The 23,674-nt window shown below is 38.8% G+C and overlaps 1 protein-coding gene across 3 annotated transcripts in view; it reads right to left on the bottom strand.

Annotated features, from left to right (window-relative positions):
- The window catches only part of KIF13B (kinesin family member 13B), a 144,422-nt gene that overhangs the window by 13,382 nt on the left and 107,366 nt on the right, over window positions 1-23,674 (bottom strand). For 2 of the 3 annotated variants that reach the window (XM_086631448.1, XM_086631450.1), the window contains exons 27-37: window positions 22,625-22,724; window positions 22,160-22,286; window positions 20,537-20,592; window positions 19,096-19,220; window positions 17,800-17,976; window positions 16,130-16,222; window positions 15,018-15,170; window positions 13,938-14,015; window positions 13,192-13,245; window positions 5,166-5,283; window positions 4,051-4,184 (exon numbers count right to left, since the gene is read on the bottom strand). In XM_086631448.1, the coding sequence (XP_086487574.1) occupies window positions 4,051-4,184; window positions 5,166-5,283; window positions 13,192-13,245; window positions 13,938-14,015; window positions 15,018-15,170; window positions 16,130-16,222; window positions 17,800-17,976; window positions 19,096-19,220; window positions 20,537-20,592; window positions 22,160-22,286; window positions 22,625-22,724 (1,215 nt within the window). Of the gene's footprint in view, window positions 1-4,050; window positions 4,185-5,165; window positions 5,284-12,215; window positions 12,237-13,191; window positions 13,246-13,937; window positions 14,016-15,017; window positions 15,171-16,129; window positions 16,223-17,799; window positions 17,977-19,095; window positions 19,221-20,536; window positions 20,593-22,159; window positions 22,287-22,624; window positions 22,725-23,674 lie in introns of all 3 variants that reach the window. The other variant, XM_086631449.1, reaches the window with a different exon arrangement.

Genomic DNA, 23,674 nt, shown 5'->3' with positions numbered 1-23,674 from the left:
TGATGCCCTAAAATGTAATTATAGGGGCAGTTCCTGGAGATCAAAAGGGTCATAAGGTAAAGAACAGTAATTCTGCTTGGTCCACACTACAAAAGCCTCAGCATGTTAGTAAAACCCACAAGCTTCAAGAGCATGTACATAATATAATTAAGCACAGATAGACAAAACTCTGATTTTCTATTCACCTGCATATTTTGCACAAGTATTTTGAACTTCTCCCCATCAGCACTAAGGGCTGGTAAGGCTTTAAATCTTGCACACTGCGGTACTAAGCTTTTTAATGAATAAGCTACAAAACCAAAACGCAATTCCAGCAATCTAAAAAGGTTTAAATTGTTGCCTTTTTTTTTATTTACAGACTACTGGCAATTAATTTAAAGGCACCAGATAATGGAGAAAATAGGCATTTTCTAACTTAAAGTATATAAACAGCTTCATCAGAAACCAATCTTTTAGGTACATAAACAGCTTCATCGGAAGCCGTTCTGCTAGTTACATAAAGAATCCCATTATGCCAAATTAATTCAATCTAACTAATTAGAGAGCAGGAAGTTCTTTCAATTATTTTATGTGCTGTCTGAGAAACACACTTGAATACGAGAGCAGATTTCATTAATTGCGGTTCATTATTCTCCAGATTAGTTACTAAACTTGCATCAGAAGGTCAAAGACAGCAATTTTGTCAGCTGCCACCACCTTGACTGGAATGTCTCTGCATTTTTGAAACTCAGGCAACCACTGACTATAAATAAAAACAGCACCAGGAAAGACCATTCTGTTAAGAGAAGTTTTGGATGTGCTCACTTACTTTAAGGTTGATGCCAGCCTAAGCAACAGCATATGATTGAAATAAAAAGCTGCTAAAATAAAATAAAAAAAAAGGTATTTGCAGAGCAAGTGATCAGAACTCCATCTTCTGTTTACTTGCACAGAATCAGAGACGTGGTAATGCATCCAGTTGCAGAGCTGTTTGGTCACGACAAACTTAACTGCAGTTATAAACTTGGAAAAAGGTGAAGTACTGCTCCCTTGGAAATGATGCTCAAAAGCACTAAGACCAACTTAGTCATAAGACCCTGCTTAAAAGGCACAACAAAACAAATCTGATGCTTTCTGCAGAGACGTACAGCCATCTAACCCTGATAAATTAACTACAACGTATTGGAGATTTAATACAACAGCTGGGCCAGCCATCTAGTTCAAGATGGTTCACCAGCGTTTTTCCAGAACAGGTTTTAATGACATTAGATAATTAAGTACTCTCAAATAATGTAACAGATATGCACTAAAAAGGGAGCTTGACAAGAAACTTGCAAATTCTCTTCCACTGTAGCTGTCTGATGAACCAGGAGAAAGTAATAAACTGATTCGTGGAGCTTTTTGGTATTTATCTTCAAAAACCTGCTATTACATATCTGCTTGTTTGCTTTTAGCCAGGAAAGGATGATTTAGATCTTTCTATTTGCTTTGTAAAGCATTCCTTTAGTCGTTTCTATTCCTGAACCTAGCTCTCCCAATTTGTTGTTGACAGCAACAGAAGTCCATCAGTTCCTGGTTAGAGGTCAGACTCCTTTGCAATTAGAGCCAAAAAATCCTTTTGGCTTCGCCTCCACACCTTATACATCTTGTAGTTTACCACCTACTCTCACCTTGCACATTCATTTATGTTCCCTGCCACTGTGTATCGAGGTTTTATTCTTCCACAGAACTAAGATGCATTGTACTGTATTTTCTGAGACTCAGAAATATCATTTTTTGTGTCCTCTCCGTTGTGTAGTTTACTACAGTTATGTAAGAATTACCAGCTTGCTGTCTTGCTCTGGCAGGTTAGCGATAAGGTGTTGAAGCTGATTGCCAAACACTGACTCCCATAGCAGCCCCATCATCCACTGAGCACAACAGCCATTCATCACCGCCACCATTTAAATTCTTCTGGCCACATTTGCATCATCAGACCATTATAAAGAAACAGCAAGAAAGATTACGAGACATGATATTTATGATCTTAAACCCTGCCACACTACAACAGCATGTATTATTTTTTGTGCCACACAGAAGACGATGTAGCTAATTCTGTAGCAGTTCCTTCCATTTTTGCTCTCTCTTCTACGCACTGCGACTAACAGGAGTGAAGCAGCTCTGTTTCCTTGCTGCTATTGCTGTGAAGAACATCTATAAACCTCTCAAGCCAGTGAGGTGTATTTGTAATGCAAGCGACTTGTTCTATTACAAAACTAAAAGTAGCAAATAATTTTAAGATGTCATTGTGTTACACGGATCCAGTGGTCAAGGAAAAACTTTGGTTGCTCTCCAATGCAACCAAGCATTGAAACATCACACACTCCAGTTAATATATTACCTTTAACTTTTATAAAAACAAAGCAGAGATAGCATTTTCCCTCCCATTAAAAGTGGTAGCGATCATGATCTGATTATTATTATTACTTGAGTCTCCATAGTAATCCATAATATAAATTAAAATCTCTTTAGACAGATGCCTTTGTAGTTTAAAAACTGACTTCAAGACAAATAATACAAGGCTGATCTTGAACAGTAGGAAGGAGTGGGCACAGGTGGTTAGACTAGAGGCAGGAAATTAGACCTCGTTTGTAATCTCAGCTCTCATTGATTCAGTAAGAATTCAAGAAGTTGTGAAAGGCTCTCACTGCAATCGTAAAGAGCACCGATTTGCATCTTTCGATACCTGAATACCTTTAAGAAAGCCCCTGTCTTAATTTCAGTTCTTTACATGTCATGGATGAGTAAGGTTATACGATTCCAGTCTCAACACCAAGGTGGCTGTAAGCAAAGGGCAACATGAAAACGTAAAGCATTAAATTAGATAAGATTTAGGAGTAAAATTTGCTCCTTTTATTACTTTGTAGATAATAAAGCCAATTGAAATATTTTGAATCTGCCTTATTTTTATCTGAGCTAGGTCTGTCATAAGTTACTTTAAAAAGATTTAAGTGTTTGCGTATTTACTTTTGGTTGGTTGATTTATTTATTATTCTACTGTACTTTCACAACGAAAAAACACCTTCCTGTAATTCTCAGACATTTTTATAGCAGCAAGTTTAGTTGTAGCAAACAACAGAACAGAATGTCTGGGTCTAATCACGAAAAACAGTTGCTTGGGGATTTTAGGATTCGTTTTGCTTTGTTTTGAGAAAGATATCCTTTAAAACACGCATCTGTAGGTGAAGAGGTATGCAAGAGTCTAAGCTAACAGGTAACGTGCTTTCAGAACTCCAGACAAGTGAACAAGAAGAGAGCAGAGTGAGCTGGATGGTTAACAAAGCACGAGCAGAACGCACTCCCACAAACGTTAACAAGTGAGATCTGGCTCCATATTTCTCTTCAGAACAGTTTTTAAAGTCTTCCAGACTTACACTATACAGGACTACTCCTTTATAAACAAACTACAGACTCTCAAATAAAGGAGAAAAATATTATTTATAATGGGATTCTGTATTCCAGCTGTTTTCTAGTCTATTTGACGATACATTAGCTACTGCGCAGAGCACAGAAGCCACATCTGGAGCAGGTGGAGTTTTGCAGCACAGCATCCAAAAAGACTCAAACGCTTCTCTGACATGTGGAATAGATCAGAGAATGAGCAAAAGCAACTGCTCAAAGTACATAGCAGAAGATGGTAAAAGGTGACATGAGCTGGAGAGAGGGGCGGGGGAGGGGGCGGATTGTGTATGAAATAACAAATTAAAAATAGAATTACATTTTCCACTTGGCAATACACAAACAACACTAAGTGCACTTCATAAATTTTACCATTGTTGCTGCAAGTGGTATTACCATAAATCACGCTGGTAGTGTACTTGGCACTTTTAAAAAGCCAAGTGGGCTGAGAGTATCAATAAGTTTAAACAGCTCCACTATCTCTGGACAGAATGGAGTGGAAATGTATCACAGGGCTCTGCTATGACTAAAAGCTTGGTTTGCACTGCAACAACACATGAAATAGCACTTTGCCAGCAAGTCTAACAGCACTCACCAATATTACTGCATAGCCTATTTGATTTAGTTTTTTACCTGCTGGGCAAGGGGAGAGGTCTGCCTGCCCTTCTTCTCGTCTCTAACAGGAAAGAGAGACTTGAGCAGCTTTGGCATCTGAGGCACAAAGGACTTCACAGGATTCAAATAGGAAGCAGCGAGGCTACCAATACCTGTTGGAAAAATGACAACAGTTACGTTTTGGGGAAAGGAAAAGAAAAACAAAATACCAACCCAAAACGTCCTAAAAAATATCACAGAATTGTTATCATTTTAGTCTAAGATGACATCTTCCAGAGGTAAAAGCATTAGCCAAGGAAAAGCATAGAGTGGTTGCTCCTCTCTTGAAAGGGACATACGAATTTGAGTAGATCTTAATCTGTGGCCCCGGTACACAGAACATTTTTTTCATCACATGGTGTGAAAAACCTTGTTGATTGCTATTGGAAACATAAAAAACTTGCAGAAGCAAAACCAAAACAACCCAAGAAGCAAAACTGAAAAAGGATGTCCATGCAGCACACAATTTTAGTGACAATTACAAAACTTACTAGAAATAAAAGATGAAAAGGTCCAAGTTAAGAAAAAGAAAAAATGTTAGAGGCATTCAACTCTCCTTACTCATATTGCCATTTTTTCTACATTATTTCCCCCTCGGGAAAACCTAGCCAGACATACAAAACATCACTACTATGTATTTCTGGGCTCTCAGTTACACATTAGGCACATCACCTGCAAAATAATTCATCCAATTCCAGTGCTGCTTATTTTCTAAAACATTAGCAGCCTTACTGTCTTTGCTGCTTTGCTCACATAACAAACAGCACTTTCTGAGCCCAGCTAACTTTTGGCTTTAGAAATTGAGCTCCTGAGATAAGACTGCATCTTTAAGACTGCATCAGACAACTTAAATCACATGGCATTTAGTAGAACTAGAACAGAGTTAAAGGAAAGGCTAGTTGGAATAGCCTAGAGTCTGAGTAGCTTTGTCACAACTCCTAAATATTCACATAGACGGAACTGCACAAACGTTGCTCTGGAGAACAAGCTTCTCTTAATCTCTGAAAGCAGCTCAGCTTTATTTGACATTCAGGAGCTGGGGTAACTTCACTCCATTTTTAGGAAAGTTGTTTCAGCTTTAGGAAAGCCCTTACCCGGATCAGGAGAGTGGTTTTGTTGCCTAGAGCCTGGCAGAGAAGTACGAGATGGACTAATGCCCCTACTGGAATTTGTGGCACCTTGGGATACATCTTGCTGACTCTCCCATCGGCCCTAAAGGAAAAAAAAAAAGTTGTATTTTTCAAAGTTAGTGCTCCAGCAAGAGTATAGCTGTACTTACATACCATGCCAGCCCACACAGCCCCTTTGCAAAGTTCAGAATGCACAGAGCTGAGGAAAGACCCTTCCCCAGAGGCACTTTTAGTTGAAAACACCCACCCTGCAAAGATAAGCACCCTCAGCTCCCACCAGCATCAAGGCACATAAAAAGTCTACTTAATAGACCTTAAAGCTGTAATATTTCACTCAATTGTGCAGTTGTGTTTTGGAAGTTGAGAACATTACAACCAGGTGAAAACAAAACAGTACTGCCTACCCAAAATTCCTAAATATTTTGTGTGTCTAGTCTGGAAGCAGTCATGAGTGAAGTCTGTCAGAGAGAGGGGGTGAGGACAGGCAGAGATGAACAAGAAAAGAAATAGGATCTTAGACCCAAAGGCTGGACGTTTAGTGCCTCTGGTCAGATAATGGATGAGCTGATCAGATCAAGAGGAAGCAACTGTGGTAGTGCAATTTTTTTTTAACAACCTGGAAAAGAGAGAGATGGAATACACAACATCTGACAGATATCAAGATTTAAATAAAGACAGGTTAGAGTTTTGACATAGTTAGTGAAGATGAAACATGATGAGTTTCAGACCTGCAAGAGCCTGAGTGTAGACAAGGTAGGAAGAAGCAGTGACCAAGAAGGCTGTAGGCTATCTGTCTTCCCAAGGTCCCAGGATTCTCTAGCTGTTTTTTCACACAGATCCCGAGGTACACACTGTTCTGCATGTGGGGTGTGATTTCTCTCGCTCTTACGAAGGTCCACTGTGGTTTTGCATCTTTCATCTCAACCTTACGAGTCAGAAACTGGTGCAATGACAAAGTCCCCAAGAGAATCTCCAAGCTAGTATTTCACAGCAGTGCATGAGTGTCAAGAATCTACGTGGTCAAATAGTTTTTTTCCTAATTCTATCATCTTGATACATAAAATATTTTACAGATTTGCCTGTAATGATTATACTAAGTGACAGGCCAGAGGGTGTCTCTGCTGAAAGTTTTATGTGGATTCAAGACAGTATATTGCTTCACCAAACTGAACACCATGTTAGGTGTGCAGTGCTGAAAAGAAGGCACTGAAATCCATGTGGTTGCTCTCCAAACCTCTGATACGGGCACACTCATAATGCCTGTCAAAGCAGTTTCTTTGCACTGATAAAGAGTAGGCTGTAATAAAGCTATATGGTGCGAATTTACTTAATTTGTAAGAGATCTTAAGGCAACTTGATATCCATTTAGAGAGTCTGGTCTCAAATGCTACAAGATGTCTCAATGGCTTGGGAAAAGGAGTTGTCCTGTTCAGGTGGCAGAGTGCCCTCAGGACTACAAGCTTGCAAAGTTCCACCTTTCCAGAAACAGAGGCTGCAAAGACCAAAGGATGGTGCAGCCAAATTGATATAAATTGAAGGCTGATCTTACTTCAGGTAAAGAGTTATGCTATGGTTGGTACAATATCTGTACTGGTTCAGGTTACATTGTATCTGTATCTGAATCTTGCTTGTCCTTTTAAAAGACATAACAGAAAGAAAAATACTTTCACACTGAGATGATACAGCAAACATACTAGAAAGGAGTCACAAGGGATGGACAGACCTGCTACATCCCAGACCGCAAGTTTTATGTATTTTTTTTCTGGAGGAAGAGGGGGAAAACGCACCTTTTCAAGAAGCTTCACACTGTTGGGTGTAAGGAAATAATCTGACCTTGAACAGAAGAACAACAGGCAGCTATACTAATCTTAACTGTAACTTGAAGTCATGAATGTTTCACCAATAATAAATAAGCCAGGATAGGAGGAATAGATTTCTCCAGTGGGTTGAAGGTCACACTGAGCAGCCCAGAGCAAAAATCATTTCCATTTGGATCTATAAGTTAGTCCCCTAGAAGCTCTCCTGCTTTGAATAGCAAGTAACTTGCACTTCTGCAGAGCAGCACCTGTCTTCAGATCTCTACTAGCTAACATCCGTAATACTAGACGTAGAGACAACAGGCACTGTTTCTGCAGGGTTAACATTCAGGGATGTCTGACTTGAGAGGCAGCGATCCTGAATGTCCAAACTGATGCAATCCAGGCCAGGACTAGCAGTAATACCAGGGGTTTGTTTAGTCTTGTAGTTTTGAGGACTTTGGTGTTTAAGCCCTTCTTGAAAGCTTCCTGCTCTATCAGTGTGCATGGCAGAGCTGTTCTACCCATACCTTAAGCCCTCAACTTAAGCATTATCTTTGACCTGCAACTCATTTATGTCTTACACACATCAAAAAGTCATGCCTACGTCTGGAAAATTCTTTCCACAAAATGCTTCTATGAAATAGTCTTTCCTATTCCACTTCCCAGAAACTCTTATTCGGGCTTTTGCCACCCCGAGTTTCAGCTAGTGCAGGTTTCTTTCAGGGGCCCCACTGCATGCAGTCTTGCCCCACTTACATCCATTCAGAATACTGCTTCAGAGACTGCTTTATTATCCTGCCACTTTGATCACTTCACATGGTGCAGCAGATATTGAAAGTCAGCATGGAAAAAGTCAACGACTTCAGACCGTACTCAAACTGTCTTCCCCTTCGGGACATTAAATGTTTCCTGAAGTCTCCTCCTTCATTCCCACTGAGGGGTTAGTTTGTAGAAGTTTGTAATTTCTCAAAATGTGAGAAAAGAGTTCATACTCTATCCAGATAGGGAAAATATCTCAGTGTAATTCAGTATTTTTTGGATGCATCAGCTCAATGGTGTTGAAGGAGTTTTAAAAAAAAAGAAGACTATCTCGTGGGAAGTCATCACAAAACTCAAACAATCTTGAAATACTGTTTGGTTTTGTTGCTGTCTGGTCTGCAACCAGCCTGGTGGATGTTGACATCAGGTTAAGAACAACTCTGGAAGAACGCAAAGCATCTGAAGGCTTTTTTGTTTTGAGGACATAATGAAGTTTGATTAGTGTTACTTTTGGACCATAGGATAATGATCCACTTAAAGACAAATGGACAAAGGTGACATGTCTTAATAATTTTCTATCTATAGGCCAAGTCTAAGTGCTTCTGGAGACCACAGAGACATCATAAACAGAAAGACTATTATGGGAAAGTTTTCTAGCTTACTAGAACACTGACTCAATGTAAGCAAGGTGCAACTGAATCATTTTCTGCATCATGATTCGTTGAGTCAGAAGTGCCCTTCATTGACCATTCCAACAAAAATAATTTTGGGCAAATATCTTGACTTTCTAGATCTGTTCGGAGAATGATTCAAAAATCAAAGTAGGTAAGAAATAGCAAAATGCGTTCAGAATATTCATCCTGTACAGACAGAATGGCAAGATTCAATGACTTCTTCCTTAAGCAAATATTTTTTCCTAGGATCTTTAGGAAATTTTGCTTTAGCCTTAATATTATGGATGACTGCATTTTCTACATAATTTAATTTAATGTTCTACATTTTGCCAAGTTAAAGAAAACGCAGGTCCTGAGAACAGGAATATGCACTTGAGAACAGCATTTGTCTGTCCATAAACTTAAAGCACGTTGGGTTTTTAAATAACACTTGCTTTGGAGGGAGTGGAAAGATCATCATTTTAGACTGAAGGTCAGATTTGCGAGCCTTAACTCTGAGATGATAGCAAACAATTAAAAAGTAGATAAATCAGGGCAACAGGTGGAGAAACATTTGCAAAAGAAAATACTAAAGGCAACTGAAAGGGTCAACTGTCGGGTGAAGAATCTGCAGAGGCAAAATGTAGTTCATGAATGACTGATTTTACTAAACTGGATTGAAAGATAACCCATGTCAATCTCACAAGAAGAAAAAAAAAAGAATTATTAACTATATTAACTTGATGAAGTTCCCAAGTTTCACATATGCATGCTATACAGCACTCCCACTTGACGGCCTTGTGCATTCACTAACTGAAACACTTAAACTTTAAGTTTAAGAAATTGGTATTATTTAAGTGCTGTGAATCTTTCCTCTATCAAGAAGGGCGGTGAGAGAAAGGAAGAAAGCTTGTAAATCATTTTCCCAGAGGAGCCATCATTTCATGAATATATTTGGTCTCTGCCAAGTGACCAAACAGAGGTCAAGTGACTTAATTTAACAAATCAAAAATAGCCACTGGAAGAACGCATGTCCCTTGATATATTTTGATACAGAGCTGTTTATAAAGTGTTTTCTTTCTGTAATACCTTCTCCTCCTTCTCCTCTGCCTTCCCTTCTTTCACACACCCTCCACAAAAAACATCAGGGCATTTACTTCAGGTCAGCACCGACACACACAAAATCTTATAGAGCAAATACAGGTCATCACTACCTAAGTCATCTGTAGGCTTTACCTGACAACAATTCTTTTCTTGAAGTTGACAGACCATTAAAATGCTGCCACTGGGTAAGAGAAACGAATAGTTCTTGCGTTTTATTATTTTAGCAGTTCAGAGAAGGCTTAGGAAAAGGTGGCCATGTAGCACTTACATATAAGCATTCAGCTGGGACAAAAGGCACTTGTTCTCATGAACAGCGAGATTATTCAAATTGATCTGCATGGTAACAAATTGATGAAAAAACTCTGGTTCCCAGTAAAATCTGAAGGTTAAGTGGCACAATCTTGTCTCGCTTGGCTTTTGGATACAAGGCTTTTTTGAGCTACAAACTACTGGACCTTTGGGAAAGGAAGGATGACTGTCAAAGACAGAAGGGCTATTGTGCAAAGGTATTTTCAGAACTCCTGAAATTTTTCACCAGTACGTGATTACAGTTGAAGATCTGTAAAAAAAGTCAGAGGTGTCCTCTATTCTCTGTGCACGTGATTCATCCAGTTGAAGTCAACTGTATTTTTAAACTTCTAATGCAAACACCCTGGAATGTAAAAATCCAGCTCTCTATCTTATATCACCATTAAGAGACTTTATACTACTGCATCACCTGACATGCGCTGATGTGCAAGATGAAATAAAATTCATCTCACTCTCCTGTAACCATATCTGTAGCGATAACAGGAGTAAAAATTGGCTTCTCATTTAAGCAAGCAGATACAACTGAGGTGAGACCAAATGCAGTCCTGTTAACATCATATGAAACAGCCGTAAGAAGGCATCTCCTTGCCTTCTCAGCCAGTTAGGTAGCTTAATCTTATGAATTATTATTAAATAATCCCAATGGTGACTTAAATATTTCACACGAATGCATATCTCAGTGTGAGAGTCATCCTGCTCTTTGGAAGCTCTCTGTGGTGTCAGTACACAAAGATATTTTTTAAAGTTTTTTCAAAATGTGCCAAACCCATGCTCCTGCTCCAGTCCTGGAGAAGAGCTTTTGTAGCTCTTCATGGGGATGTGATCACTCATCCACATTTGTAGTAACAAAGATTCAACCACGGCTGCAAGACAAATCTGGGTCCTAATTCTGGAAACTTCTGATTTGCTTGCTTTAGTTACATCAACACCATCTTTACTTCTTATTCTAACTCGTTTAATATTCTTGTTTACAGGGAATGAGTCCTGGCTATTCACAGTGCTGAAGAATGAAGCAGAGTCCACATTCATAATTCTAGCAGTATGAATGGTGCTCTACATACACGAATGAGACTCAAGAGCCCCTTCCACAAAGCTAGAAATCTAGGTTAAAGACAACAGGAATGCAAGGAATAATAATGTTAAAATTAAGAGAGAAAAATGAAGGAATGGAATAAAAGCTAAGGAGAGGAATATTCTGAAATGTGTTGAGGGCTTCCACTAATATTCAAGTACGCAGGCTTGACAGATTAATTCTGCACCCAATTCAGGATGCCGTTACTATCCCATCACTGATGTTTCTTATGAAACAATAAACCATTTGTTTGAGACTAGCTTACTATAGTCAGCTGTACACAAATTCCTGGTAAAATAAGGATTCACCACTGCTGGAGAAGACTTTGTTTTCCCTAAATTTCTCTGCAAGTGACAAAGATATCTAACAGCTGAAACTCCACATATCAAGCCATTCTCAGATCCTTTATACTAAAATAGCTAAACTGGTATCACCAGTGTGCTTTATGATGTCCGAGTGCTATAGAAACATTTAGGAATTTCATCGTGATTAGAAACACTTTCGTTCATCTCCCTACGGAAACTGAACCAGAGATCCATTTGAAACGAGAAAATTCTAACAGGGGAGTTTGCACTCCCCATGTCCTGAGTAACAAGTGCCTTGAAAAGAAGCACGAGGCAAGCAAAGAGGCAAGCTATGCTATCTCAGCTCCACGGTACAGCGTGTTGGTCAGCAGCTACATCAACCACGGCGAAGAGCTGCAAAACCCCATGCCAACCACTACCAATTAACTCTGGTTAACCAAAGCTTGGTACAACTAAGGGGACAAACAGTCACTCCTCCAAGAGTGTTAACATGATACTAAGGATAAACATGTTTTTCATTGGGCCAGTATTAATTTAAAATCATTCTTTCGTAGAAATGAAGAGTTGTTAACACTGAACCATCTGAAGCCATAAAGCTTGAGTAAAATTTGGAAGAAACTCTCAACGTTTATATCTCAACTCCAGGTTAATGTACACGACTGGCACATATTTGCTTGCTTTCACGTCTATCACGTTTTTTTTTAGCTTAAATGGGGTCATTTCTGAAATAACTTCATCCTGTCCAAAGAACTGTGAGAAATGACATTAAATAGCTACAGCTCTGTAACAAACCATAAGATGCACCCAAGAAGGAGAAACTTCTCTCATTTGTACCAGTCTCACACTGCATTAATGACAGGCTTTTGGAAAAATTCATTTGCTGTGTACTATGCAAATGAGACACCACCAGCAGCATCTTCAAAGCAGGAAGTAAAAGCGTTTAAGTGAGCAAAATAAACTTTATAGTGAGATAAAATTATTATCCCACTCATTAGGTGGACCTAATGCGTTACCTCTGCTGGGACCTTTGGACTCTGAAACATGCAATGACAGAAATCATTGAGGGAAAAGGAGGAGAAAAACAGAAATCGTTAAGAACAGTAGTCTTTAATTTTTGCTTTAAAAACCTACAATATTGAAACATCCCACAGTTCTCTCCAAATAGAAGTTGCTATACGCACTTTATCACCTGCACATATTTTAGCATTCTCTGCATGGATCAGATGTAGCAGATTTAGCAGCCAATGCTAGAGCACTACATCAAAATTCTATTATTCCGTGCAACTGCATTATGCATTAAAATGCCTTGTCACCACTAGATTCTCCCTTTTAAAATGACTACACGCTCACTGGGCAGAATATCTATCAGGAGAAGACCTCTCAGTTTATCTAGGATTTGGAAAGTAAGTTTAAATTTAATCTTTCACTTTTTAAAGAAATACTTTTGATCCGTACTGTTATTTTTAAGAAGTGTAATGGGCTGAATTATCACCCACCGCAAGCTTAAGACTGCTGGTTTCCCTCTGAAGGTCAGAGACTATCTTCATAGGCCTCTATTCTCTCCTAGAGGTGGACCTGAACTTATATATGAATCCAAATTTTTCCCTTACCCAGAAGAGTTGCATCCACCCAGGTGAAAGCTTTGGAAGAGCTCTGAAGCTTGTCAATGAGAAAATTTCCCCTGACAAGCGTGTTCCTGTGTGATGGATGGCTACATTTAATCTTGTCTGCTCAACTCAGGTCTGCCATTGTACATCCCACAGCAGCTGGCAGCAGTGCTATATGACTGGGAACTTCCCAGAGAGGTCTTGTGCAGCACATCCAAAACTAGTACGTCCTAGGAACAATCTCAAGGATACAATGGAGCACATGCGTGTGCCCCATCTTTTACAGATGTTTCCCACTTACGTCCCTGTAACTGCTATAGTGTAGTCACTGTAGCTACCTTTTTTCTACAGAAGACTTCCCAGGAGACCTTCAGATACTTACCCGGTTACTGCTCAGGTTATAAAGGGGTGCTAAATCTTGACGGCTTCCAGAAAGCTGAAATAGTTAAGGCAAGTAGAATTAATTCTTAACAAAAACATAAACAACTGATAAGTATGCCTCTTGAGAAACATGAGGAAGGGTGAAAAGAAATCATTTTGCAGTTAAAGCAGAACTGAAATCCAAGAGATGAGAGGTGAAATCCCAATTATCGACCTGGAAGGAGCCAGAATTTGACAAGTTTGATTACCAGTTCTGCCAAAGCATTTCATTCCAGATTTTGGAGAACAGAAGTCTCATCTTTCTTACGCACTAAACAGGACTAGATAGTGTCCCTACAACACTGTTACAAAGTTTAAGTTCAGTAAACACTTGTAACTTGCTTTGAAATTTTCTAAAGCAAAATAAAAAAAGTAAAAAAACCTTTGACTTGATAGCTAGATGAAAAAACCTCCAGTGTTCAGAAGAAAAAAGAATACAGAAGTTCTTTTTACATCGCTTTTTCAGATAGTCTGGATTTATGGCGGTGCTTTCAAGCATATTAGCCTGTATGATGAAAGCATGAATATGTGCAGATTTTGCCTCCGCTTAGCAATTTACATGCTCATGAACAGCACAGACAAACAGAAGGGTCAAACAAAAGGAAATTTATTGCTATACTCCATGACTCTGGCATCATAGAGACTTGTAACTGAAAGACTGGACCTGCTGCCCTCAATATGCTGCAGATGCCAGTGTGGAATACTCACCCGATTCACATTGGGAGAGCTCAGGCTCCTGCGGTAGAATTTTCCTTTTCCCATTAGCTGTTCTTTAACAGCAACTTCCTGCCAATCATAGAGAAGCAAAACAAAGAAAATATACCTGTTTTGCAAGAATCTAAGCTCCAATCACCCCAGGATAGTTTGTTTATACAAGAAAAACTTTTCTAAACAGCCTTACCGCATGGGCTCCTGTCTGTAAAGTCTACTGTAATCTAAAACTTGCACATAACATGGCTGGAAGTGTAAGAGTGGATAAACTCTAACATCTAGTATTTTGCTGATTGGCACACGTAGGATTTTACAGCTAGTTCTGATTCTAGGAGATGACTGTTACAGATGCGAAGACTAAACCTCCCTTTCCTAACTGAGCTCCTATTTTAATCCTTTAAACTAATTAGATATGACAGGAAACTTGCTTTTAATACTTAAGAGTGCATCACACTTCGCCATTAATTTATAGTGGGCAGGCACATACTCTAGCTTGTTTTGCATAACGTTCTTTTGTGCTTGCATAATTTATATCCAGAAGAACAATTTTCAATAAATGTTTTTCACTCCTGTATTTTTCCTGGTAAACAGATCAAGTTACAGTACTTAAGATTAAGCCAATCAATGTCTTTCTTATTGACAGAACAGGTTGGGTTACTTCAAGGTAGAATATGGGAAAAATGACAAGAATTCTACCAGCAACTTCAGAAACTATTACTAAAGCCCAAGCTTCAGAAAGCAAAAGCTGATACCACACAACTACTTTTTCTGAACCATGATTAGCAATGCATAGTCTTAAAAACAAACCAAGGATCCCATAATAGCGCATTTAATAGAAAGCTCCCAGTCCCATCCATCCACATTGCAGGTAGCTGAGTGAGAACATCTCTGTGAAGAGAGCTACATTTGCTCCTTTGGATGGTTGCCACACGCACACTTTGTAAGGCTGAGGTATGTGCTGAAGAGGTGTTTTTGGTTTGGTAGCCATTGTATGCACTTCCGAGAACATCCGCGTTGCCATACACTGCTCTCAGTTAAGCATATTCTCTGCTGTCTGCTACAGCCTTAGAAACAGACCTGGCGCAGACGATCCAAGGTGAGAATGTTCTCCACAGCCAGCACGCTCCGCAAGTACTTCTCAATATAGGCTTCGGAGTCAGCTGAAGCTGCGTCTTCAACGTTGGCTGCCATTCTGGCCAGTGCCTCCCGCTCTTCAGCTCCTTGAGCATCCTAGGAAGATGAAAAGAAATTACATCCTCTTAAAATAAAACAAAAATCTCCCACATCAGTCCTGAAGAGGAACGGTTTGTAAAACACGCAGGACAGATTCAACACTGTTTGCCCGTAAGCTCAGGGGCAGATTCAGACGTCTTGTGAGAGAGTTCTGAGTATACAGTCTCATTTCATCGAAGCAACTCGTGCCATGCCATCTGCATGGGTGCTCCTACCGCTGTGACAGACATCTCAAGCTACATGGTTATTGTTCTTTTGTTGGGTTTTTTTTGGTTTTGTTTTTGAGAGTCTACAGTGAGACATTGCCATTGATTAGCAAAAGGGTCGCATTCAGATATTTCATAATTAAAAAGCGCTCAAACACATTTGGGCGTTATCTACCCTGTGAGGAAAACAAAATTGCAAGCGAATTGCAAGGAAAAAACCCAAAAGGAACATTGCTTGAGAAACATTTCAACGCAGAATGCTAAATACAGCAGAACATAAAAGACAGAGTCAGGCAGCAATCAGAATTTTGGCTCTTCATGTGTTAATGTTTTTACAAGTGCTCTGAAAGAGCATCTGTTTGGAAGGAAAGGATTAGCATCTAACTAGAAACACGCTCAGGAATCAAGAATTGCATAAAGACATTATTTAGAAAATGCCAATTTGTTATTTTTTACATATTCTCATGCTCCCTACATTAGGCACTTCACCTACCCATCTTTACTCCCCTTTTTCTCTCTCTTTAAAATGCTTCTTCAAGGACCTGAGCAAACAGATGCTCACTCAACAAAATACATAGTGACACTGATACAACACAGGTTGCTGCTAAGTCACAGCACGTAAAGGAATATGCTTTTATAAGAACCATAGTTTATGCTTGCAGCAGCAAGAGCTAGCATGCTCAAAATAAGGGAAAAGTCAGAAAGTTAGAGACTCTTAGCCAGTTCCAGATACTCTGATTTCTTATTCACCTCTGGAATATTTGAGACTATCTCAAAAGTGACACCACAGCCAGGAATAGAACTTCGGTGAGACATCCTTCGGAGGAAACTCTGGGCAAAACCCTGTGGGAAGACAAAAAAAAATGAAAATTTTTCTTGCTTTAAGGAAAACATGGTTTAACATATTTCAACCAAAGTAAATATAGTTTACAAAGAAAGAAGTCTACACCCAAAAGACTAGCTACTAAATACGTAAGAGTCAAAGATCTTAACTTGGAGACATATCATTTGCTTGTCTGCATTTTAGATACAGAGAAAGGATAAACTTCCTTCATTGCAAGGTGACCGCTTAACCAGCACACACAAAGCATTTGCTAGTTCTAGAAGTGTCGTTCTTTTTTTTTTTTTTGGTAGAGCCCTAGGTGACTTGTCTTGAATATTGACAAGTTCAGGCATTAAATTCTTGACCAAAGAGATCGTTATGAAGAATGATTTAAGGGGGCATGGTCATTGTTTGTGCTGACTTGGCGCCTTGCAGGGTTAAGAACTGGACTGTTGAATTAATGCAGAGATGAGTCATTCAAAGATGCTGCTGAGACGAACACCCGGGAAAGGTTATTGGCGAGGATTTTTAGAAACCTAGCAGGAAAGCTAAAGATCCTGTGTTGAATGAAAATAAAAAACATCATTGACTAAATCTATAGAAAACAGAATTAATGAAGACTTAACACAATTGTAATTATTGGCACGCTCACTTTATCTATTGAATACGTTCTTCCATTCTTTATGACAAAAAAATTCACTGTTCCCTTTCTGAGAAAAAGCTTGTTTGATCGAAACGCCAAGTACTGTAGTTCTATCTGCAGCACTAAAAGCAGTTCAGAGTCGCCTACAGTGTTTCTGGGTGTGACCACACCTCTTCTGCTCTTGCTTCAGATTTTAACTACAGATGTGCAAACAGAATAATTCAGGCTTTCTGCTTTGTCATTGTCACTGCTAGGCGAACCTGGATTCTGAGACAGTGCTTAACAAACTCTTCCTCACCATCTTTCTCAAGAATTAAATCTTTTTCAGGACATGATGTTGCAAACGCTGCTTTCCATTTATCAAACATCCTGCTCTTACCTACACAGTATCATAAGAGCACAAGACACTGGAAAACATAAAAGACCAAGAGTGATTAACTTTGACAAATTACACAAGGGGACCTCTGCTCCAACTATTGCTAGTTTATCTCTAAATACCTGGACGTATAAATAGAAATGGTTAGCAGTAATGTGTGAACATACTAGAGGAGCAGGGAAACACACAAGTTTCTTCTGATGCGTAATTTTTGCAAAACATGAACTCCAGGCTCATGAGAAGTTAACTCTTTCTACTTCTTCCAGTGACTGGGGATAAAGCACTTAGTAGTTAATACAAATAATGCTGAATCTGTCATACTCAGAGATGTCACTGAACCTTTAAAGAAAAAGTTGTATTATCATCCACAATATATAAGATACAATGAAAATTACTTGGCAGCTTAAAGTCTCGATGCATGCCATTAATACAGTGTTTCCATTCAGGGAGAGAGGAAGGTATCTACAAAAAAATAGAGAGTCATAGCAGCAGCGTACTGCACAAATCACAGCCTTCCCTTCCTCAACAGTGATAAACATGGGGCAGAGTGAAAGTGTGAAGGATTAGAAAAGACATACCTGTCTGCCATACACATTAACACAAATGCGCTTGCGTAACACTAACTGCATTTCTGCAGGATGGCTGAGCTGGACAGTGGCTCTCACAATAAGGTAAACTCTTTCATCTGCTGCTGTTCCTTTACTGAGCTGGATACAGTCGTGGACTGTGGAATCCCATGAGGCTTCTGCTTTCACCTGCAAAGGAAAAAAAATGTATCCTCTAATAAGCATAATTAGGTGTATAATTAACTGTAATTAATTAAGCATAATTAACAAAAATACATAATACATAAATTTTGAGAGTCAGCTTCTCCATTTCACTCCCTGTGAAGAAAAATCCCCGCACTTTAGAAGAGGCCATTTAAAAATCAAGATTAGTTTGTCAAATGAAGACCTTGGGATTAAAAATGCCAACTTGCTCAAACTCTGGAACATTTCCTCTTGAAAAAAAGATCTTTGAATACCCAGGATTGTTGCAAATAAATTATAAAATATGCAGAACTACAGGACCATTTGGCTTAATTTATTAAGATAAGCCAGAGAGCAACAGAAATTGTAGTGAAAATCTTCCATCTCACCACATAAACTCTCCTGCCTGTATTTGAGAAATAACTTTGCTGAAACATTTCTAGCCATACAAGAAAAGCTGGAATTTCTCTTCTTGAATGTGAAATTATAAGTATTACTGAAGATTTAAACGGTTTATCTTCAGGCAGTAAGAAAAACAGCCTGGTAGCCATTTTTCTAGGCTTTGAAAACAAAACAGAACAAAAAACATACCAAAACCATCAGGAATAAAGCTCCTCTAAAAATATGAAAAGAAACAAGTTTCAGAGTAAGGAGCAAAATTTTAAGGTAGAAAAATAAATCAGAGATTCTAAAGCTAATAGCAAAAATCATAAACCAACAATTGTACAGTTGTAAAGCTATGAGCTACGTGGCAAAATGAAGCATAATGAATGTAACAATGCAGAGGTAAACACGCTAACTGTAACAACAGTTAAGATTGTTTGGTTTTTCAGCTGAGGGCTTCCGTACTCTAATTTGCTCAGGGGTTTTGTTTTCTTAAGTATGAACGCAGAATCTCGAGCTTTTGTAATGCTTGGATTTAGATAAAGGAGGATCCTTGAGTTTTGTTATTTTTCAAATCATGGTTATACTCCTAGCAAATATTCCTTGAAAACACAAAGTCAGTCATATAAGAAATAAGTGTTGTATCCTTTGTACGCCGTCTTTGATGCGTTGTTTTCACATCTGAATATATAGAGAGCAACTAAAAGACTCCTAAATATATTGGTCTGCTTCTCTGTTTACCTCACTATCATGATGCTTCACAATCTGCAGTTCAAAGAATTCCTCCTCCTCTTCTGCAACAAGAGTAGCATCCCACCCACCCGCTTCTGGGTCATCAAGGTTATCTTGGGAACTGAAGTCATCAGCTGAAAACAAAAGTGAACGCAGAGGGTGAGGAGACACACAGCAATTATCCTTTTTAAAAACGTCCGGCAAGTCTTGAATTCGCATTTTCATCACCAACTCCCCAGCTTGGCTACTTACACTCTACATATAAAAGAAAAGTTTTCTGCATTGTTCCACTTTAAAAAGAATCCCATTTCTATACAGAAAGTGTGCACAAAGATTTGGGGACACAGACTCAAGCATGCTTTACAAAGTCCTTTATTGTGTGGGATTTTCCCCCAATTGTAAACATCCCCTCCTCGCCCGCAGGTGTATTTTCAGCACTACTGCTCAATCACAGTAAATACGTTGCTCATTTGGCATGAGTTAGGTGTTGTGCTTTTTTTAAAATAAAGATAAGCTGCTGGTTGAACAAGTTAAAATGTAGTACTTTTAGATCATGATTAAACAAATCCTTAATCTGTTTTTTGAGAAGCAGCTCAACCTGTTCAGGCTCAAGTCCCTCACCATGAATAAATTATTAACCAGATCCTCTCTGAAGCCATTCGATATATCAATGTGCTTTTTGAGGTGAACAAACCATAAACGTAAACAGCATTGCAGCAAAGACCTCCTGACGACAGGTAGAATGCCACCTCCCCACTCTCACCTGATGCTTCTAATCCAAGGGTTAACCCTCTTTTAAACACCTTAACAAGGATTTGTGAAACTGACAAGGCATGGTTGGCTCCCAGGACTACTGTGGGGTTGCTGCTTTCCTGGCTACCATTTCCCATCTTATGTAGAAGTATCTGACAAACACATTGTTTGAACTGGATCTTGTATTTGGATGTACTGAAACACACAATGTTTACAGAAACACATATGATCACACTCTGTAAAACTAACTTGACCTTATCATATCACGGTTTTTTGATATGCAGATGGTATTACCAGTGACTTCACATTTTCTTCTAAGTCATCAGTAAAGAAATTATAGGATATAGCATCACTGCTATATTCTTGTGAGACCCCAGAAAGAACATTCCTAACAATTTTTTCTTTACGTTGGCTTTTACTGTTCCCTCCTTTAGGTGTACTCATTTTGCTATTTCTATTTTACTTATTAAATATCTGTGAAATATTGGGATTATTAAAACCTTTGGTTCCTTTCATGTATAATGCTGTATATTCTGAAACATTAAACAATAAGTTTCCGTGAAACACGTGCACTCTCAAATTAATCTACCTGCCATTCCAGGCATTTCTTCATGTTATTAGCTTGCTTAAATTCTATAGCGTTGTCGGTTGTACAAAGTTTGTTTCAAAGTACTCTGCCATTTTAAGAACCACTTACCATTCAAGTCAAGGAAAATAACAGGAATGTGAGTTTCCATACCAGGCACGGGAGTCCTAAAATGTAAGACAGAGACAATGGCGACATTTAAACTAATGCAGATTTACCCAGCACACGTACCTTATGATATGAGCCCACAGTGTATTACGTTCAGTACAAGTGCAATTCTAAGCCAGGCCATCGGTAACCTTGGGAAACAGCTTTATTTTAATTTACTGTTGCAGATTTAGACAGACTCAAATAAATTGGGATTCCTTTTATACCAGCTCTCTTACAATTATTATATTCTTTGACCTCTGCTTTCAGAATTGTTTTCTCCCTCTAAAATGCTAATAGCAAAATTAAGTTTATTTACTCTGACACACACATTTATTAAATGCAAACCTCTCTGCATTAGTGATGGCACTGAAGACAGCAAAGTTAAGAGTCAGAAAATACAGTGTCAAAGTTTTTAAACCAACATGGATTCTACCACACTTCACAGTTATTAGCCTTTCTTGCAAAACACAGATAAATATTTAAGAGTCAAAGCTGTCATTTCAGGCACCTTTCATATCATGGAAGAAAGGGTAACATAGATGGTGTTTTGTTTGTTTTTAAAATGAAATATTCCGTGGCCTAGCACTTTTAAGCTATACAACATTAATAAGGTACTAAAAACGTAATATGAAGCACGAAAGACTTTAAGACTCCTCATTGCAATCATAGCTGTAAAAAAGGGCTGTAGCCATCCCATGACAAACTTGGACTTGATAAACTTTATGGCGAACAAGAGCAGGCTGGAGTCTTATGCAATATATAAGGTGCTTGAATCATACTGAACATTTCTTCTAGTGCAAATGCATTCAAAACAGATTCTTCCTCAAGTAAGCTTCCTGCAGCTCCACTGTGTACAAACCTAGTCAAACACTGACGTAAAAGTCGACACATTTCCAACATGCATTTGCCATTTTTATGTTTCAGAAGTACTAGCTGTAACAAACTTCAGCTTAAAACTCCATGACACCCAATTTCATCAATAAATATTGTTAGAGGTTTGCTCAGAAAAAAAATTTCTGAAAGTTGAAAGCAACTGAGGGCAAGAGGTTTTAAGTGAAACAACTTTGCTTCCTTACCTGCAGTTGTTATTCAGCAAACTCTGTTGAGTTACAGTACAGCAATCTCAGTCTAGCGTAGTTTACTATTTTTAATGTTTAGAAAATTACATGGAACACTTGCTGACTAAACAGACTTTGCACTCAAAATGGGAGCGCAACAAAATGCTCCTGCAGATGCAGTTTTATTATGACAAAGCAGCCTTTTAAGTGAATGAACTAGGTAATTAACATATTAGCTAATTTTTTTAAATAGTAAGTGCAGTGGTAATAAATATTGATTTCGTTTTTTCAGAAGGTCATAATTACACTCTGATCAATAACAGTATCGTTTACTAAATAGCATTTCTGGATTTCAGGTACACAGCCTAATAAAATAATTCAAGCAAGAGGCTAATTTTAATGACTTTGCTCATACAGTGTACAGAGGCCAGAGTAAGGAAAGCAAAAAATGGCCACGTTCCAAGCCAGGAACAGGCCATGCATCATTTTTACATTTGTTCTTGCATATGGCAATGTATGTTCATACCACTCCGCTGGAGCTCCAGGGATCCCACTGCCAGCAGAAGGAACCATTACAGCATTCCTTTCTTCAGTGAGTGTTAGCCTCATCTCTAAAAGCTGTGCCTCTCGATCTGCATCATCTTCTGTTTTATCTGGAGAAGCAAGATGTCAGTCAGAACAACAGAGAGCATTTCTTACTCACTGCCTTTATCATGTGTCGATGATCTCACACCATTCATAACAGAATAAAACACACTCTGCTGAGAAATTCAGCACACAAAGAAGAAGCATACAAAATATAAAAACAACGAACAATTTTATATAGGCTTCTCTAACTTTACTTTCACTGAAAGCAAATTACTGATGAATTCAGAGATTTGACTCTCCATTAGCCTATTTTCTAAATTGTGCAATACATTAAGATAAAAAGCATGTGTGCATGTGTGTCTCAACCTATCGCTATTGTTACTGTCAATCGTATTTTGCTCACCAGGCTTCCCAACGAGTTTTTGCAATTGCTGATCAAGATATTCCTGACGCTTTGTTAAGGCGCACAGCCATTTCCGACGGAGCCTCTCCAAATCCCTATCCTGTAAAGAGGAAAGTAGTCATGTTAAATATTGACCCAGGAAAGCCAATGTTTCCTATTTGTGGCTTACACATTTCCTCAATTCTCCTGCTCATCCTGTACCCAAGAAGCAGAAAAAGACAGAGTAGACCTCCAAGAAATCACTTAGCTCTTCTCTATTATTTTCTTTTGCACAGGACAACGGAAACACAGAGCAGCAGAGGTCGGAAGTGACCTCTGAAGATTGTCTAGTGCAACCCTGCTCTGTGCCCAAAGCAAGGTCAACTACAGCAGCTTGCTCAGGGCTGCATCTAGCTGGCATTTTAATATCTTCAAGGACAGAAAGTCTACAACCTCTCTGGGCAACCTGTTCCACCACCAAGGCAAAAAAAAATGTTTCTTATGTTGAAGTGGAGACTCATTGCTTCTTGTCCTTTCACTGGATACCACTGAGGAGAGTTTGGCTCTGTCTTCTTTACTCCTTCCCATTTACATACATTGACAAGATTCAGGCTGAGCCTTTTCTTCTCCTCGAGGCTAAACAGTCCCTGTTCTCTTAGCCTTTCTTCACAGGTCCAAACACTTAACTTCCCACATCTTATTTGAAGTATTTTTGCTTGCCAGCCTGAGGCATATCTTTTTCTCTAGCTGTTATGCTGTACTATCCAGCTCAAAAAGCTTCAGTTTATACATCATCTTTGCCACCAAACTAGTCTAAAACTCACTAACCACTACCTTACGGCAAAGCTGGAAACCCCAGTCCGTATCTAGGACTCACCATTCACACTCAGGCCTTAGCAGCCTCATACTGGGAATCTATACCTGTCCCACATAATGCCACTGTTCGTAGTTACGGCATTTGCAACTGAGTTTTTTGAAATATTTTTTCTTAAGTGCTCATGTCCTTCAAAAAAAACACCTCGGTATCCTTAAAAACATTCAGTTCATTTGTCTCTGGTGTAGAAATGCTCA

The sequence above is a fragment of the Tauraco erythrolophus genome, chromosome 2 (assembly GCF_009769465.1).
Source record: "Tauraco erythrolophus isolate bTauEry1 chromosome 2, bTauEry1.pri, whole genome shotgun sequence".
Taxonomy (NCBI): Eukaryota; Metazoa; Chordata; class Aves; order Musophagiformes; family Musophagidae; genus Tauraco; species Tauraco erythrolophus.
This window is presented reverse-complemented; position numbering and strand designations above follow the sequence as displayed.